Source organism: Equus quagga, chromosome 20 (genome assembly GCF_021613505.1).
Source record: "Equus quagga isolate Etosha38 chromosome 20, UCLA_HA_Equagga_1.0, whole genome shotgun sequence".
Classification (NCBI taxonomy): domain Eukaryota; kingdom Metazoa; phylum Chordata; class Mammalia; order Perissodactyla; family Equidae; genus Equus; species Equus quagga.
This window is the reverse complement of record NC_060286.1, coordinates 35,696,907-35,715,033: the sequence shown is the minus strand read 5'-3', so window position 1 is coordinate 35,715,033 and position 18,127 is coordinate 35,696,907. Positions and strand designations below refer to the sequence as shown.

Sequence of the window (18,127 nt, the reverse complement as noted above, 5' to 3'; positions counted from 1 at the left end):
GCGTGTGTGTGTGCGCATGTGTGTGCGTGTGTGCATGTGCGTGTGTGTGTGCGCGTGTGCGTGCGTGTGAGTGTGTGTGGTGTGCGTGTGCGTGTGTGTGATTGTGTGTGCGTGTGTGTGTGTGCGTGCGTGTGCGTGTTGTGTGTGCGCGTGTGTGTGTGCGTGTGCGTGTGTGTGTCTGCGTGTGCGTGTGTGTGTGTGCGTGTGTGTGCATTTGTGTGTGGTGTGTGTGTCTTAGAGGAGAGGACCAGGGGTGGAGGTGACCAGTCAGAGAGACATCCTGCTCCTTCCCCAGGCCTGGCTGTAGGGGCTGGGGCCCCCATCTGGGTGGGGACAACAGAGGTCAGCGCTGGCTGTCCAAATATTGTGGCCACTGACATCACTTACGGTCTTCCAGAATTGTCAGCAGAATGAGGTATTAGGCACCAGAAGGCCTGATTTTTGGGTCCTGGGTCTGCTAAGTATCTGGCTCCAGGAACCTCAGTTTCCTCATAATAAAATGGGTGTCACAACACCTCACTTGCAAAGTTCATGTGAAAACTAAGTAATCTCTCAATAAACGTATCTACTAATAATGCGTATGACAGTGCTTTGTTCTGCAGAGAGAAGGATGAAGAAGAAAAACAAGACAAAGAGAATGAGATAAAGAAGCAGCTGAAAGCCAGTCCCCACCCATGTTTCAATGCATATTTTCCCACGTTTTCCAACTGCCTATTAAGGAATCTTTATGGTTATCACTGATGTGTAGGAACTCCCCATTGTTAAGAATATTAGCTCTCTATCGCGCACGCATCTTCCAATCTGTAATCGGTCCTTATTTGGTGTATGCTGTAGAGTTTTAATGTATCACAATATACCATCTTTTCTCGCACGGTTTCTGGCTTTTGTATGTGTCATGCTTCCGAAGTTCTTTCCCACTCTAACATTATGAAAAGATTTTACTCCAATACTTTAAAAACAATTTTTTTTTTTTGCTGAGGAAGATTGTCCCTAAGCTGACATCTGTACCAATTTTCCTCTGTTTTGTTTGTGGGATGCCTCCACAGCACGGCTTGATGAGCGACGTGCAGGTCCGCTCCAAGGATCTGAACCTGTGAACCCCAGGCTGCTGAAGCGGAGCGTGCGAACCCAACTACTACGCCACTGGGCTGGCCCCTAGATTTAATTTAATTTGATATTTATTTATTTATTTATTTTGAAGAAGACTAGCCCTGAGGTAACATCTGCTGCCATTCCTCCTCTTTTTGCTGAGGAAGACTGGCCCTGAGCTAACATCCATGCCCACCTTCCTCCACTTTATATGTGGGATGCCTACCACAGCATGGTGTGCCAAGCCGTGCCATGTCCGCACCCAGGATCCGAACCGGCGAAGCCTGGGCTGCTGAAGTGGAACGTGCAAACAGAACAGCTGCGCCACCAGGCTGGCCCTAATTTTATTTTTTAAATGATTTTTTTGTTTCCTAAGAGCATTTACAGAATCGTTCTCCTTTTTCCCACCGTTTTGCAGTCAAATGCTATGCCCCTAAGTTATGCATCCTGGTCTTTTTTTCCACGGTTTTGAAATGCCATCTTAGATGCAATGATTTTTGTTATTCGCTGCCTAAATTTTTTGAGACATATTTATATTTCTCTATTTTTTCTTTGCTTAGAATTTTGTATGAAAAGACTTTGAACATTGTGGACTGAAACCTCTTGGGGTAACCTAGGATCTTGTTGGAAATTGGTTTAAAAATGCTAGTTTTCTTTTAAAATCACTTATGGCACACCAATTGGAGCTTAATTTAATGAATAAAGTTAGGTTTTCGTTAACTCAATCTTTACCTTATTGCTCAAAGTTTCAGTTTAATTTGTTCGAATGTGATTTGGGCTGCACAGCGTTTCATACTCTTGGTCGTCGGCTCCCATGGCTACCTGTCATGAGCACCGACTGGGGATCCTGCGAAAAACAGTATCGTGGGGTCACCATGGGAACGGAAATGATGATCCGGGATGGTGGCTGGAATCCTTCTTTTCTCATTCTGTTATTAATGGACATCTGGGTTGTTTCCACTCTGGGGCTATCACAGAAAGCTGCCATGGACATTGTAGTATCTGCCTTTTGTGAACCCACAAGCACTCGTTTCTGTTGGGTCTATACCCTGGGGTCCAATTAGTGGGTCAAAGAGTAAGTACGGTGTAGCTTTAATGGATCCTGACAAGTAATTTTCCACAACGCACATGCCACTTTACACACCCACAGGCCGTGGAAGAGAGTTCCACTTGTTCCACACCCTGGAGTTGTCAGTCCTCTTAATTTTAGTCACACTGGTGGGTGTGGGGTGGTATCTCGCTGGGGTTTTATTATAGTCCTGATGACTGATGACATCGGCCGCATTTTCAGATGCTTATAGGCCATTTAGCTGTCGTCCTCTGTGAAGTATCTGTTCAAGTCTTCGCCTATTTTTTAAGTTGTTGTCTTTTCCTGACTGATTTGTAGAAATGTTCAAAACCAGGTATTAATCCTTTATCAGACACCCATCTTCTAAGTACCTTCTCCCGGTCTGTGACCTGCCTGTGCACTCTCTCAGGGGGCTTTTGACGAACAGAGGCTCTTAATGTTAATGAGGTTCTCCTGATCGTTTTTCTATGGTTAGTGCCCTCTGTGTGCCATTTTAGAAGTCTTTGCCTATCTCAAGGTCTTGAAGATATTCTACTCTATTTTCTTCTAGAAGCTTTACTGTTTTGATAATTGTGGTCTTTGAGTATCAGCAGTTTCTTACGGCCCATGCTAACACCTTTCACATTTGAGTCAAAGATTTCCTAAGTCAATTTTTGTATATGGAGTGAGATGGGGTCAAGGTTCACTTTTCCCTGTATGGATGTCAGTGTTCCTAGCACCATCTGTCGGGAGGACCATCCTTTCCCCGCTGAACTGCTGTGGTGCCTTTGTCACTCTTCTCGGGCGGGTCTGTCCTGGATTCTCTGGTCTGCTCCACTGGTCAGTGTGTCTGTCTCTGTGCTGACGCCTCACTGTCGGAACTGCTATAGCTTTACAGCGGCTCTGGATACCTGCCGGTGGAAGGAGGCACAGTGTTTTCACAGACGGCCCAGACCCTTCCCACAACCATCAGGCGGGAGTGACTTGCTTTGGAGCAGAGGTTCTCAACCCCGGATGCTCGTTTAATCCCCAGGAGAGGTCCCAAAAGCGCCCTGTCCCAGGCTTTATCCCAGACCCACAAATCAGACTCTCTGGAGGGACATTCAGGGAATGGATGTGTTTAAAGCTCCCACATGATTCTAACGTGCTCCCAGGGCTGAGATGACCGCTTCAGAGGGGGGTTATTCCCATTTTTCAGAAAAGGAAACAGAAGCCCAAAGTCACATTTTCTAGAGGCATTCACTCACATTCTCTAGGCTGCAGGATATTTGCTGTGCTACTCTTGCCCTCAGTTTCTATAGAGAACTCCTACTCATCCTTCAGAACCCAGCTCAGGAGTGCCCCATCTGTGAAGCCGTCCTAAGCACTTCAGGTGGGATCAGGTGCCTCTTGCATGCTCTCACGTCCCAGAGCTCCCTCCACCTCAGCCTTCAGTAAGCTTGGCCGTATCTCTGTGCTCTTGTGTTCACACCACACCCGGGCTCTTGGAGTCAGGGTATGGCATGGTCCTAACATGTTTCTAGATCTCTCACAGGCCCAGCATCTGGCAGAACCCAAGAGCGAGGGTGACACTGGAAACTCCTTGCTCCCCTCTCACCCCTACACATGGCCGTGCTGTACAAACATACTGGGGCTGCCCACCAGCCTGGCGCCACAGCCTGTGCCCCATCAGCTCACTGCAATGTCCCCAGACTGGACAATCATCCTCACCCCCCAGCCCATGGTGGATACTGGGCTCAAATCCATGGGCCTCGAGTCTGTCCATTTACAGGTGGTTGGGGCAGCCTCATGTCTAGGCTGCAGCCTCCGATGGTGCTGGGAGGGGGCTGTCCTTCCACAGTCATCCTCCTGTTGCTTCCCACCGACACCCACCCCTACAAGGCCACCACAGCTGATGCAGGGCTCCCTGTTCTCAGCAGGGGCGGGCAGCTCCTCACTGAGATTTAGCCCCTGGCCTGGCCTCCAGCCCCCTGTGGCTCTCGCCCACTGTGGCCTCCTGGCCTCTGGGTACTGTCTGAGCTCAAACATCCCCAGTTCAGTCCCGTGCCGCTCAGCCGGCTCCCCACCCGGCCATGGTGATGTCGCTCCTGGTCCTTTCCCCAGCGTCTCCTGTGGGAGTTGGCCCTGGAGCAGAGCGTGTCTAGGGCGGGCAGCGGGTGTGGCCATGGACTCACACAGGCCTCACCCTGTCATTAGCAGGCAGGGCTCTTCCCTCGCAAACCAGGGCACAGACCTGGATTCTGGGTCATCCTACCTGGCCAGCTTTCAGCCTCAGCCACGATGGGGCGACTGCCCTCACCCCTGCTCGTCCTTCTGTCAGGGGTGCACTCCTGTCTGCACCCCTCGGTGAGCAGAGCCCGACAGCAGGGCTGTTGCCCCATCTGCTCACGCGGTGTATCTGACCCAGACGCATCCTGGCCCGCAGGCCTGCCTCCCTGCGCGCGGAAGCGTGGCGGCTCAGAGCCTCCTCCAGCAGCTCCTCCTGATTCTCCCAGCTCTGGAGCCCCACATCCCCACGGCCTGGTTGGTCTGGTCTGTGAGTCCATCAGGACATGCTGAACCAGGCCTGGGAAAGAGCCGGTGTCACCTCTTTTCTAGAAGCTTCGCTGGGTCATCTACTCCATACAGCTTTGTGGACGAGAGTCATGTCTCTGTTAAAAGTAACATCCCAAAGGAAGGGAAAACACTGCTTACAGCTCTTGGTGCTACGGTCATATAATACTATAATAACATCACCAGATGGGGAAGGAACAGAGGGACGACTTTTCTGCTTGTTAGAGTTCATTAGAGACAGCAGAATTGAAAATAGCTTCACTGGACTCATCGCTCTTTATCCCAGGATCAGGTGGTTTAAAAGGTTCTCAGACATCATTAGCACTTCTCTAGCTGATAAACCTGAAGATAACAACTTCATTTTATTTTCAATCTTTTAAAAATTAATTCTAAAGTCATACCCGTTCCTTAAAGATAACTTGGAAAATACAGAAAAGTAAGTGCGGGGAAAAAAAAACAACGATAGTCTCTTTCTTCCAGCACGACAAACATGCCATTGGAAAAGGATTTGTAACTTTCTTGAAGGATCCGAAACTTTGGTGTGAATTTTCAATTGCTGTTACCCCCGACGGAAACCATGTATTTAATTCTCTATTCATCTCTCCTTGGTCCTCGTTCTAGAAACGACGCCACGTGAGCTAAGGGAATAGAAACTGTAAAGAACTTGGAAAATAGCGAAAGAAAACAAATGAGGGGTAACGAGAATGATCCCAAGAAACCCAGCGATCAACTGCTTCCCACTGACGACCATGGCGATATTTGGGTTGGACGTTTAACATCAGGACGATAGGCTGATCTACCTGGTGAATGCTCCAGCTTCCAGACCCACAAAGATTGGGAAACACAGTAGTTGCAAAAGATATGAATGGACTTTATTAGCGAAGCCACAGCCCAGCAGGTGTGGTCTAAATATCACGCTGCTGCCTCCGGGGATGAAGAGAAGCCCCTGAGGAAGTGGCGTGGCCATTGCTCCCGCAGCATCTTTCATCTGCCCCACTTGGGTCAGTTAATTTTATTGGCCTTCAGTCTACTTTTCCAAGAGGCCATGGAAGTATAAATAATAAAGCAAGAAAAGCACATCCGTTTGGCTGGCTCCGGGGAATTCTTCTGAATGCGCTGTGAGTACTGCATCTTCCCTTTGAAAAGGTCGAGGGCTTACTCATTGCACGGAAGGGTGTCTTCAGATTGCCAGAGGACACAGTACAGTCAGTCCCAGGCTGGATGTGTTGAAGAAAGTTCTGGAGGAGCCCCAAATCTGGGAAACCTCTCTCTAGAAGAGTGCACTGGGCATCTTTGGACAGACCCTGATTCATTTTCTTGGATGTCCACCTCCAGCGCTTTTCTAGAAGAAAAACTTTGGTGGGTGTGGGAATGGGGGTTGTCTGGGGCGACAAGGGGGCCATTCCAACTCAGGTTACCCTGCCCTGTGGCTCTGGCCGAGGTCAGCCTTCTCTGTGAGCTATTTGTGTATCTTCCTCTCTCCCCCAGGACAGAGGCTGTATCCTTTAGTTCACTATTCCATGGAGAAAGGCCAAGCAGCCTATTTAATGCATTTTTGAAGAATTGCCTTAATGGATTGGATTTCCTCTCTGATCCCCAAAAAACGCACATTGTAACCTTGGTTGGCTCCTTGCTCCACTCCGGGCCTTGGTTTCCCCTTTATAGCACAAGTGGCATCAAAGTTGATGGTCGTTTGGTCTTTCCAACTCGTGTATTCCCTCATCCTAGAATGAAGGCAGGAGGAACAGGTCAGGCAGAGAGCTGGAGAGTTCTTGAGGGTTTGGAGAAGTCCACAGGGCTGCAAGGCGGGGAGCTTTGCCTCTCAGGGGTGAGAGCTCCACGTGTGGTTCCAAGGAGGCTGGGGGTCAGTCAGTGGCATTGGCTCAGACCCTTCCCTGGGTGTTGCTCTGATGCCCCAGCGCCTGGCACCAGTGAGGGCTTGAAGGAGTTCTTAAGAGAATGAAGGCAGAAATCTCCAGGGACAATTTGGAGTGTTGCATCCTCTTTGTTTCCCAGAAGAAGGATGAAGTCTTTTGCAATGATCGTTAGATTTCTTTTGTGGATCTTCTCTCACTTCCAACAGGGAAAAGGGGTTACGTCTTCCTACCACTTATGTTCTAAACTTGCTTTACAAAATGAGAACTGAACTTCAAATATGTCTGGATTGATCTCCTCTTAACACAGTACCAATCCCTTAAGGTGGGTGGACCACAGAGCGTGCCTGGACGTCTCCTCAAGTCCAGGGCTTTGGCGCTGGCCTTTTGGGACGCTCGAGCACATCATTAGGAAGGATCCCTTAGACCCTCGGCCCAAAGGAGGGTACTGAGTTTATCCAAGTACTGTGCACTCAATGGGGAACTCCAGAAAAGACTGGAGGAAAGCTGCGGTCTCAGAGGGCCTGGGGCTCCTTGGGGCAGGGCAGGACGCCAGTGTCCAGCCTGTGCGGGAAGAGGCCGCTCATTGAGGGGGGCACTCTGGCTGGATGACACTCACTCATTAGGGCTCGGGTCGTTGGGGACGAGGGGAACTCATCCAAAGCCTCCTAGACTTTTAGTCTCATTGGCCTGTGGGTGGACACCACACAAACTCCTCCTTGCCGGTTTCCTCACAGGGAAAAGAGAGAGAGGATAGAAACCATCATGAGAGGGTTGGGGAAGGTCTCTTCCCGGTGAAGTCAGTCGTTCTAAACCTCCCTGCGGTGAGTTCCTTCGTATCCTGTGTGTGCTTATATTGTACTGTTTTCCCAAACCACTGGCGATAACTTGTGTGAAAGTACTTTGTAAAATTACCAATATTACTATTATTGAAGGTGCTGTCACATCTCACTGTCCCCACCCCTGACTGGCTTTGATTGACTAATTCCAATTACTAAGCTTATCAGGATGGTGTGGGCAGAGAAAGCGGGTGTGGGCTGCCCCTCCTGGGAGCCCTCCATGGGTAGCCCAGCCCTGTGTAGACCTAAGGTTCTGAGCTGCTTGTCCAGAGGGCTCCCGGTTTATCCCTGCTGTGGACCTGGTCTGGCTCTGTCTTCAGGCTGAATGACTCCTGGGTCAGTGCCATGCTATTTTATCTATTCGTAAGAGAAGGAAATTATTTTCCCAAGTTAATGGAGAATGTGGGACCTGGATAGTCAGAGAAGAAGGGAAGTCCTGGTTATAGCTTCATCTGCCCGGGTGTCCCCTCAACGGTTTGGTTTCTATCTTGGTTTTTTTCTTTGTTTTGTTTACTTATTTTATTTAAAGTGATAACCAGACACACACACACACACACGTGCATACGCACACACTCCAAAATAGAAACCGACAAAGCATTGCTCAGCTTGGGCAATCTATCAATTTATTGGGAAATAACCAGTCAGTCAGCTATTTTAATTGATGGAATAAAAAAATCACCTTACTCAGCCATCTGGGACTGGTTCCCATCTGACAAGGTTGGCTCAGTGTAGGGACTGTGATGACACATGGAAAGGCCCAGAAATGGGGCTGGTGTGGGCTGTCTGCGGGAGAAAGGCCAGCTGTCGGTACTCTGTGGGCCTGGGCAGGAGGCCCGTGGGGACCACAGTGACGCAAGCTTATGGAGGTGGGGACCTGAGACCTGGCAGGTGTGGGCTGGGTCCCAAGGGATGGGGCAGTGAGCTGAGTGGCAGCATCTAGTGGGAAGGAGCTCACAGTATTCCCCCGGCCCCCCCCCCCCCCCATTTAACAGACAAAGATACTGAGGCTCTGAAGGGTAAGGAGGTTTCCCATAAGAACCATAAGCAGGAGAAGATCAAGACCATGACTTCTAATTCCATAATCAGTTTTTGTTCCTGAAACTTGGTGAAGAAGAAGAAGCTTTCAGGGGTCCCTGATGGACCAGTTGCTGTGAAACTATGTGTGGAGCCGTCTGTGCCAGAAAATGTGTCTGGGATGGTGCTTCCAGGAGTTCCCCTTCCCTGCTCCGGGTTCTGGCCCTGCCCCGCCCTGACTCAGGCATGCTGCTGGCAGGCTTCTCAACAGCCCTGCATCTCACCCGGCTGCTAAACCTGCTGCTGAGAATGTTCTCTGGGCTCCTTGACGGATGGGTCTCAGCGTCTCCACTCCTGGGCCTTGGGCAAGAGCACGCACATGGGCGGCAATCCAGTCTGAATATAGGAAGCCTCTATCTTTAATCCAGGCGTGCTTGGCACACAGTCCAGCCCTTTAACCAGAGACATGGCATCTTTTCCATATTCTATTCTCTTTCTTTTATCTGACACATTCTCTGGGATTTTACTAATCTTCTCTTCTATAATCTATTTTCAGACAGCCCCTAGAGCCCTTGTTCATTACTAGCTATTTTTAATTTTTACCAAACATTAGATCATTAGGAGTGGAAGATGCTTAGATATCACCTAGGCTCAGAGAGGGGAAGTCCTTTCCACAGCATCACACAGCTATAAGGAGTGAGATCAGAGCCAGGACCCCTCACTGTTTGGTTGTCCTGGCTTTTTTGTTTGTTCCAATATACACTTGTATTTGTTAGGATGCTTCCGGCTTTGAGTAGCTGACCACGTAACTCACACCAGCATGTCTGGGAGTCTAGAGGCAGAGCGCGCTCCGCTTAGCCTGATCCGTGGCCCCAGCTCCACTTTCTCTGCAAAGCCCTTCCATGCACCCTCTTTGCATTCTGGCTTTGTCCTTCAGTCACTTCCCTCATGGGGCAAGTGGCTGTGGTAGTCTCTGGCATCTATACTTTCCTGCCCAGGACATCCAGAGGAAGCCAGAGGGCGGCACCCCAACATTCCAACAGAGCCCCGAAATTCACCCTCATTGGATCCCTTAAGCCGTGTGCCCCTCCCTGAATGACTACCAGGGCAGAACCTCGCTGTGCACTGATGGGATCAGGCCGGGATCCTGAACCAATCACTAGCAGGGAACTTGAGGTCACCCTTTCCCAACCAGGACCCTCCTTGGAGCTGGGGATGGGCCCTTGTCCCTGAGGCATATGGGCTGCCTGGGGGAAGGGGAGACACTTGGAAAGAAAACGAAGTTCTGTTAAAGATGGAAGGGGAGCATGGGAAGCAGTGGGTAGAATCCACTAGAATTTCCAATCACTGGACCACAAGCTCTTTGAAGAGCGTGTCTACTATGATGAAGGCTGTATCCACGGTGCCCGGCATAGAGGGTTTGGGGCCATGAAGAACTTGGGCATTTGGGGCACTCCTCGGTGGAAGCCCCGTGCTGACGTTCATTCATCTTCTCGTTCAGTCAACTAGAAAGAGCCTACTCCGTGCCAGGCATAGGCATCGAGCTGCAATGGACCCCGTTGGTGCTGAACCCAGTTCTGCTAGGCTAGGGGTGCTGTGAGGGTTGGTTACCAGCAGCTCACAGCTGCCCGCCCCTCTCCAGAAAACTGTCTTTGGCTGGCAGGAGCTAATTGACCCAGGAAGTTGTACCCCACGCCCTGCATCCTGGAGGCAGATCACAGCCACCGACTGACTGATTCGGTGCGTAAGTCCAGCCCCTTCGTCTCGCAGGGTTAATGCTGTCATGTGGCTCATGCTTCAGGGCCCTCCCCTCTGGATGGGGCCAAGGCTAGATATTACGTGGAGCCACATCCTTGCTCAGTTCCTTCCCCCTCCTGCCCTGCTTCCATTACTTCCCAAGGGGCTCCTCCTAAAAGCACACAATATACGCCTGAATCCTTGTCTCAGGCTCTGCTGCTCAGGAACTCAATCCAAGAGAACCACGAACAGCCTTTATCGTTGAAGGTCACACTATTTCCCAGGGATTGCAGACAAATAAAGATGTCAGTTATAGGAAAGTACATAGTAAGCGATAACAGAGGACCAAGCAAAGAAACCTGCCCTCATTTGACATATAAATTAGCATAAAAATCATCAACAGAAGCATATCCAACTAGAGAAATCAACGAGCTCTTTGGATTACCATACTTTTGGCAGCTCTGCAACATTAGGACTGGATGTTAAGGGAAATCAGAAAATGAAGCTTTTGTCCTCCCAAAGCTCAAGTCTTGTTGGGAGATGTCAAAGCTGAGAGCTGGGTAAATGAGCAGCAGCCCTGGAGCCAGGCAGACTTGGCTTTTCTTCTTCATGACACCACCCTCTTCTCTTCCCTGGGAAATGTGTAGGGAAGCAGGTTTCCCAGAGATCTGGGTTCTCCTGGGGTAGGTATCCACCACTTACAGACCATGGGATCTTAGACTTTATTTCTGCAAATAAGTCAGAATTCTTCTAGTTGTAAGGAAAAAAAGTCCAACTCAAACCAGCCAACCCTAAAAGGAAAACTTATTGGTTCTTATAACTTGATAAAATAGAGGTATCTGGGCTTCAGGTAAAGTTTGATCCAGGGATTCCAAAGATGTCGCCAAGCATGTCTCCCTATTTCTCTCTTTCCATCTCTATTTCCGTTCTGTCCTTCTATATGTGGAAGTCATGGCCACATTCAGCTCCAGAGCTGTATCACTAAGCCAGTCACCCCAGAGTTAAAAGGGCTTTGCATTCTTAGGGAAAGACATTGATTAATCTGATTTTGGCCACACTCTCATTCCTTAACCAGTGTTACAGGGGAACGGACTATAATGATTGCCTAGCCCAGGTCACCTGCCCACACTGTAGGGTATTCTTATTGTGATCCAACAGAGTGGAGGAAGCAGTTCCTCAAACAAATTGAGATACTGTTACTCTAAGACAGAGGAGAGGGGTACACAAACAAGAGCTGTCTTCTATGCTCTGGGCTGTCGTTTATGCAATGGGGACAATCATTTCTAGTCTCTGGGGTGATTGTAAAGATTAAAAGCCGTGATGGACGTCAAAGCACTTATAAACCGCTATGCACAGCACACGCTGGTCACTGCATCATTTCTTTCATCAGGTCTTCCTTGTGGATAAGATAGGGTGGTCAATGGGTTCTTTTGTTCGTTCTTCTGCTAACCTCATGTCTACTACTCAACAGGACAATCTCCAAGGAAAATGAACCCTGCTCTGGGCCTGGGCCTGCTTCTGGCTGGCCTCCTTACTGTGGAAGGTCTCCTGAAGCCTAACTTCTCTCCAAAGAATCACGGAGCTGGGTGGCAGGCCCGAGCGTGGAAGGGAAGTAGGGCGGTCCAGGAGCTCGCAAGGCGGAACACAGAATTCGGCTTCAAGCTTTACAAGAAGCTGGCCTCCAGCAGCCCCAGCACAAACATCTTCATATCCCCCTTGAGCATCTCCATAGCTTTCTCCATGCTGTCTCTGGGGGCCCAGGACTCCACCCTGGATGAGATCAAAGACGGCTTCAACTTCAGGAATATGCTGGAGAAAGACCTTCATGAGGCCTTTCATTTCCTCATCCAAAGCCTGAGCCAGAGGGACCAGGATCGTGAGCTGAGCCTCCAGAATGCCTTGTTTATCGACCAGAGGTTGCGGCCAGCAGAGAAGTTTCTGACAAATGTCAAGAACCTGTACGATACAGATACTGTCCCCACCAACTTCCAGAACATGGAAAATACTCAGAAGCAGATCAATGACTATGTCAGTCAGAAAACCCAGGGGAAAATCAACAACCTGATCAAGAATATAGACCCTGGCACAGTGATGCTTCTTATAAATTGTATTTTCTTTCGAGGTAAGGCTTGGAGCATGTTGGTGTGGAAAGGATAGGATGACCAGCAGACTTGGATTAAAAACCTGGGTTGGCCACTTGCTTGCTCTGTGACCTTGAATTCATATGTAATTAGTCTCTCGAACCCCACTTTTCCTATCTGCGAAATGGGTACCTGGATACTTAACTCATAAGGTGGTTATTGAGATTCAGAGTGAAAATGTACAAAGAATGAATTTTGTGAAGTCTAAATTATTCTCCATTTGTGCATTTGCATTATTGCTGATTATCCTAACACAACATTGGTTGTAGAGATGGAGTGACATTCTATTCCCCATTTCTTACATGAGGAAAGTGAAATTCAGAGAGAGATTAACTGACTTACTCAGATTTACAAGCCCAATCAGTGAAAGTCAGGACTAGAACCCACTTCTCTTGACCCAAGGGCTTGTGTGCTTTCCATCATGCCAAGTAGACACCCAGGATGGCGATGGTGTTGATGATAGTGATGATGATTACTTTGGTAGGTGCCTTGGTCTCTCACCACATTTTGCAGACTCCCCAAATCTGAGCGTGAGAGACCGAAAAGAAGATGGAAGAATTTCCCCAAATCCAAGCTTCATCCGTACCCCCATGCCCACACATCCACTCACACACCACGTGCACACACAAAGGTTGGCCAACATAGGTGAGAATCAGAGGCCAAAAGCCCTCCAGCTAGGCAAGACCACTGCTGGGCTGTCAGCTACACAGTCCTAAATATGGAAGTTCAGCTCTTGCCAAATCCATGGGAGATTGATGGCTATAGAGGAAAAAAGGAATAATAATTATAGACCGAAATCTCAGTCTGCCTTAGGCAGAGGGAAAAAGGAGGATCTAGAATTTCTCCAAATCCCCACACCCTCTAGATTACAACAGAGCACAGCAACAATGATGCTGATGATGACTAGTATCCACTCAACACTCACTATACACAGTCACTGAGGTGTGTTGCCTTTTCTTAGTCAGTCTCACAGCAGTACCTATGAGGTACCCATCAACATGCTTATTCTGCAGATAAGGATGCTGAAGCCCAGAGAGGTAGAGACACTTGTCCAAGGTCATCCTTTTGGAACAGTGAAGCCAGAATTTGAATTCAGGGGCTTGGCCCTCAAGGCCCTATGCTGGGGACTCTGAGGGTAGCGAGTGTGAGAAGACTGAGGTCTGAGTTTGTGCCCAATAGTGTGAAAGAGTCGTCAGGGTCAGAAAGGAAGGGTCTAAAGGCCCAGCTCTGAGTGTTCACTGCTCTTCAGCAGGCTCCCGAGGGCAGCCTGTTCCACATGTTTTCTTAGTGCCACCTGAGAGCAGCCCCTCCAGGGCTGACAGACTAGAGTTGAGCATTCTCACTCACATCAGACCCAAAGAGCCCCCACTAAGTATAATCCAGTCCCCTCTGCTGGGACACAGTCCACAGGCTTCTCGGCCTCAGGAGCACCTGGGTTTGGGATAGTCTACAGGTCCCCTCTCAGCTCAGCAGCCCTGGTCTTGGCTTCTTTGGGAACTGATAATCGGGCCCCATCCTATCTCACCAGAAGTCTTCAGGGCATGGCATGAGGGCAAGAATTCCTGGGGCCCTGCCCTGATATCTTAGAATACCCACACGCCTTCCTTGAGTCTGTGTGAACAGAGAACAATGGTTAGCTGGATCTGCTCACCTCTTCTCCCACAGGATGCTCATGTCACTTTGTCCTTCTTCCAACTTAAGCCAGGTGGGAACATGAATTTGATCCAAAAGCAACTAAAGAGGAAGATTTCATTCTGGATGGAAACAAGCCAGTGAGGGTGCCTATGATGTTCCGTGGGGGCATGTATGCGGTGGGCCATGACGACCAGCTCTCCTGCACCGTCCTGGAAACGCCCTACCAGGGCAACATCACTGCCACCTTCATTCTTCCTGATGAGGGCAAAATGAAGCAGGTGGAGGAAGCCTTGAGGACAGACACTTTTGCCAGATGGAAAAGATTAATCACACAAAGGTAAAGAGGGTGCCCGGCGCATGCAGCTTCTTCCTTCTTCCTCTTGTCCCTCCATTCTCATTATTTCCATCCCCAATTTATTGACCTCTTACCCCATGGCCAAGCCCTATTCTGGCCTCCATAATTAACTTATATTTTGGTAGGAAGTAGACAGGAAAAAAAATCATAGGAATATAGTGAAACACTTGCTCTTAGAGGAAGATGCATAAAAATTGTGAGAGTGCAGTGATTGGAGCAAAAATTTGGTGGACGGTCATGGTCAGAGAGGGCTTCACAGAGCAGATGGCATTTGAGCTTAGTCTTCAAGGCTGAATAGTGGCCTGTAGGGAAGGGAGAGGCACGATGGGATTCCAGGCAGAGGGAAAGTGCAGGGACAAAAACTTAGGGTGGCAAAGGAAGCTGTTGTTTTTTGTACGTAGAATGATGTTTTCAATTGTGCTGTCATAACTAACCCAGTGAAGTGTGTCCCAAGTAAGTTATACTAATAACTGGTCCATTCTCAGCCTGGAGCCATGGTACTTTTACATGTTTATTGGGATGTGTATCCACCTTCCAGCATGGGCCCCAGCTTTTCTGCCTTCCCACTCTGGCACGACTCAAGCCAGCCTCCCAATGTGTGCCATGATTATCATCATCATTTTCCTATGAGTGGCTTAGAGAAGTAAGATCATTGGCTCCAAGTTAGAGCTCATGAGAGGCAGAGTGGATTTGAACTCAGCTCTGCTGGCTTCAGATCTCAGAGCCCTGCTGGGGTCAGGACTGCCTCAAGGGTTGGGCGTGGCTGAGCCATCAGCAGAGAGATCCTCCATGTAGCTGAAGGGGCCCTGAGAGACTGGGGACTTGAGGACCCTTCTGTAGACAAGGGTCTGGGGCAGGTTCGATAGGAAGTAGGGACATAGGTCAGAGAGCATGGGTGTCCTGAGACCAGGCTCCCAGGGTTAAGAAGCCCCTCCTCGTTCTGTGGACAGGGAGAAGGCCTGAGACCTCTGGGGCTGGCAGGACAAATGCCTCATTCACCATCCATCCTGGGCCCTGCCCGGAAAATGGTAGGACCCTGTTGCTCACCTTTGTCAATTTCATCTCCCCAGGGTTACAGATGTGTCCTTGCCCAGGTTTTCCATCACCGGTACCTACGACCTGAAGAAGACTCTCTCCCACCTGGGGATCACCAAAATCTTTGAGGAGCACGGTGATCTCACCAGGATCTCCCCTCATCGCAGCCTGAAAGTGGGCGAGGTAAGCCTGCCTGGCCTGGACGCTGCCCGCCTCCCCAGCCCAGGGAGCCTTCACAAGGCCCCGGGCCAGAGCTGCTGTCACAGCGGCTGTACAAGCCAGGATTTCACTCACCAGTCAGGCTGGGCTCAAATCCAGCTCTGTCCCTAACCAGTCATGTGACCCTGGGCCAATCACATAACTTCCCCAAGCCTCACCTTCCCGGTCTTTAAAATTGGAAATATCCATCTCCTGGGGCTGTTTTGGAAGTCGATTCAAAGTAACAAACAAGTGATCAAGGCCTGGAACTGGTCTTGGTCTGCCTGGACTGCCTCTCAAAGGCTTCCAGGCTTGTTAGGAGTAAGCTGTAAACATGCTCTTCACCAGCAAGCTGGGGACCCCAGAGTCTCCAGCAAGGCTGAGCACCTGCCTGTTGGGGGGGCAAGGAGAGACGACACATGGGGTAGGGTCCCCAGATTTAGCAGATGGAATGTGGGACACCCAGTTAAACTCAAATTTCGGGTAAGTGATGAACACTTTTTTTTTAGTATAAGTACATCCTAAACATTTCATAGGATATACTTACACTAAAAAATTCATCATTTATCGGAAGTTTAAATTTAACTAGATGTCCCGTGTTTTATCTGGCTACCCTGCTTTAGGTGAAAAGGGCATTGAGGGGGGAAAGATTTCAACAAGCAGAGCCAGGTGTGGGGGCAGCATCATGGAAGGAAGACTGGAGGGGGAAAGCAGGAGCAGCGGGCAGTGGGGACCAGCTGGCGCAGAGGGGGCAATTCTAGCCAGTCTGGGAGGGATCTGGTCGCCAGCTGAGCTGACCGTTCTGAATCAGTGGGCACTGACTCAGATTCATTTTCCCAGTTGGCAAGCGGAAGAAGGGCAGTTAATAGAATTTTCTCACTTTTAAGTTTTCATGCCATGGACTTCCCATAAACACTCAGTGCCAGCTGCCCCTTTCCCGTAGGCCTCTATGTATCAAGCTCAATGGCTCGTTTCTTTTCCACACTTAGGTGTGCTCATGGCTGCAATTCTGTATGTAAACATCGGCTAGCGGCCTGCTGACGGCACTGGGGTGGATTGGGGTCCGAGTTACCTTCAATAGCCAACTGAGAATCTGGCTCCCTCTTAACCATCCACCAGGTGGATGAAAAGAGTGTGTGTGGGCTGGGGGTGGGGGGCGTGGAAGGCTCTGGGTCAAGGATGCCCCATCTCCCTTCCATCTACCTAAAGTTCAACAGACCCTTTCTGCCATTATGACTGTTGGCACTTCCTGTAAGTCACAGGAAGAACAGGAAACTCCACTCCACCTGCCCCCACACCTGGTAGCTGATGCTCCCCATGCACCATATATTCCTTAACGCTGCATCTGCTTGTCCAGCGTCCTTCAGCCATGACAGCAGAGGAGCCAGGAGCCCCGGGGCAGCTGGCACCAGCCAAGTTACTGCTGTGCTGGGCGACTTTAGCTGAGGCCTCTCCCTCTCTGAGCCTCTCACTGCCTTGGCCCACCCATGGCCTCCGAGTGTCTTGGCAAGCACTGACCTCGCTCCCCGTTCCTGCAGGCGGTGCACAAGGCTAAGCTGAAGATGGATGAGAAGGGTGCAGAGGGGGCTGCGGGCTCCGGAGCACAGACGCTGCCCATGGAGACGCCGTTCGTCGTCAAGCTCAACAGACCCTTTCTGCTGATCATTGTAGAGAAGGTCACAAATTCAGTGCTCTTCTTGGGGAAGATCGACAATCCTACTGGGAAATAAGGGGGAATTCGGACTTGCTGCAGACCCCAACCGTGGCCTGGAGCTGAAAACGTTTCATCTCACTGGGACTGAGGCCACAGGGATGTTCTAATCTAGTCCCGCATCCTCATGAGCTCCCAAGACCACCGTCCAAACAGGCAGCACTGGCTCTGGGGGCTTCTGTGGGCTGTTTCCTCCCTTAGCCCCCTCCCCACCCATTCAAATGTCAGATCAGATGTGCCACCCTCACCCACTGGGCGAGATCTCGCCCCCTGGTGGGCAGAGGGGTTTGGTGATTTAATAAACAACAACCTGCCCCCCAAGGTCTGCTGGCTGTTGGTGGATAATTTGGGGATGCTGTGACCCAGGGCGAGCACCTGGGCTTCAGAGTGAGGCACACCTGGGTTCAAATCTTAGTGACGAAGTGTCTTTGGGAAAGCCACATACCTTCTCGGAGCCTCTATTTCTGTATTTCTGAAATGAGGACAATGATACTCGGCTCTGGGGCTCAGAGGAAACTAGCACACTGTTTGAGGAAAGTTAGTTCCCCTTGGTAAGCCCTTGGCCTTGGCTCTTTGGCACGTGAGCTATGAAGTTTTCTCCCCCAGAGGGCACAGGGGAGCTCTGGGCTCAGCGGGCACCCAGGAAGATGGCAAAACAGGGGTGGGGCTGGTCCAGCAGGAGAAGGATGCAACCTGGAGCAGCGGCAGCTGGGGTTGGATGCCAGCTGAATTTGTTTTGTTCGCCTGATTCCAGAGCACAAAAATTAGAGCCTGGGATTTGAACCTGTTAGCAAACTCAGCTGAAGAGTGAGTGGGGTCCACGCTCTGACCCCATAAATCACGGCCTTGCAGGGTCTGCCCATGACCACCAGGGGGCACCAAGTGCTCACGGGCTCTC

General features: G+C 50.0%; 1 protein-coding gene across 1 annotated transcript; it reads left to right on the top strand.

The window, feature by feature from the left end:
* The first annotated feature begins 5,594 nt into the window (after nucleotides 1-5,594).
* Nucleotides 5,595-17,550, top strand: LOC124230915 (serpin A12-like). Its single transcript, XM_046647450.1, has 5 exons — nucleotides 5,595-5,808; nucleotides 11,626-12,276; nucleotides 13,997-14,267; nucleotides 15,356-15,503; nucleotides 17,057-17,550. The coding sequence occupies exons 2-5, from the start codon at nucleotides 11,643-11,645 to the stop codon at nucleotides 17,246-17,248; spliced, it is 1,245 nt and encodes a 414-aa protein (XP_046503406.1). The 5' UTR covers nucleotides 5,595-5,808; nucleotides 11,626-11,642; the 3' UTR covers nucleotides 17,249-17,550.
* Nucleotides 17,551-18,127: the final 577 nt, after the last annotated feature.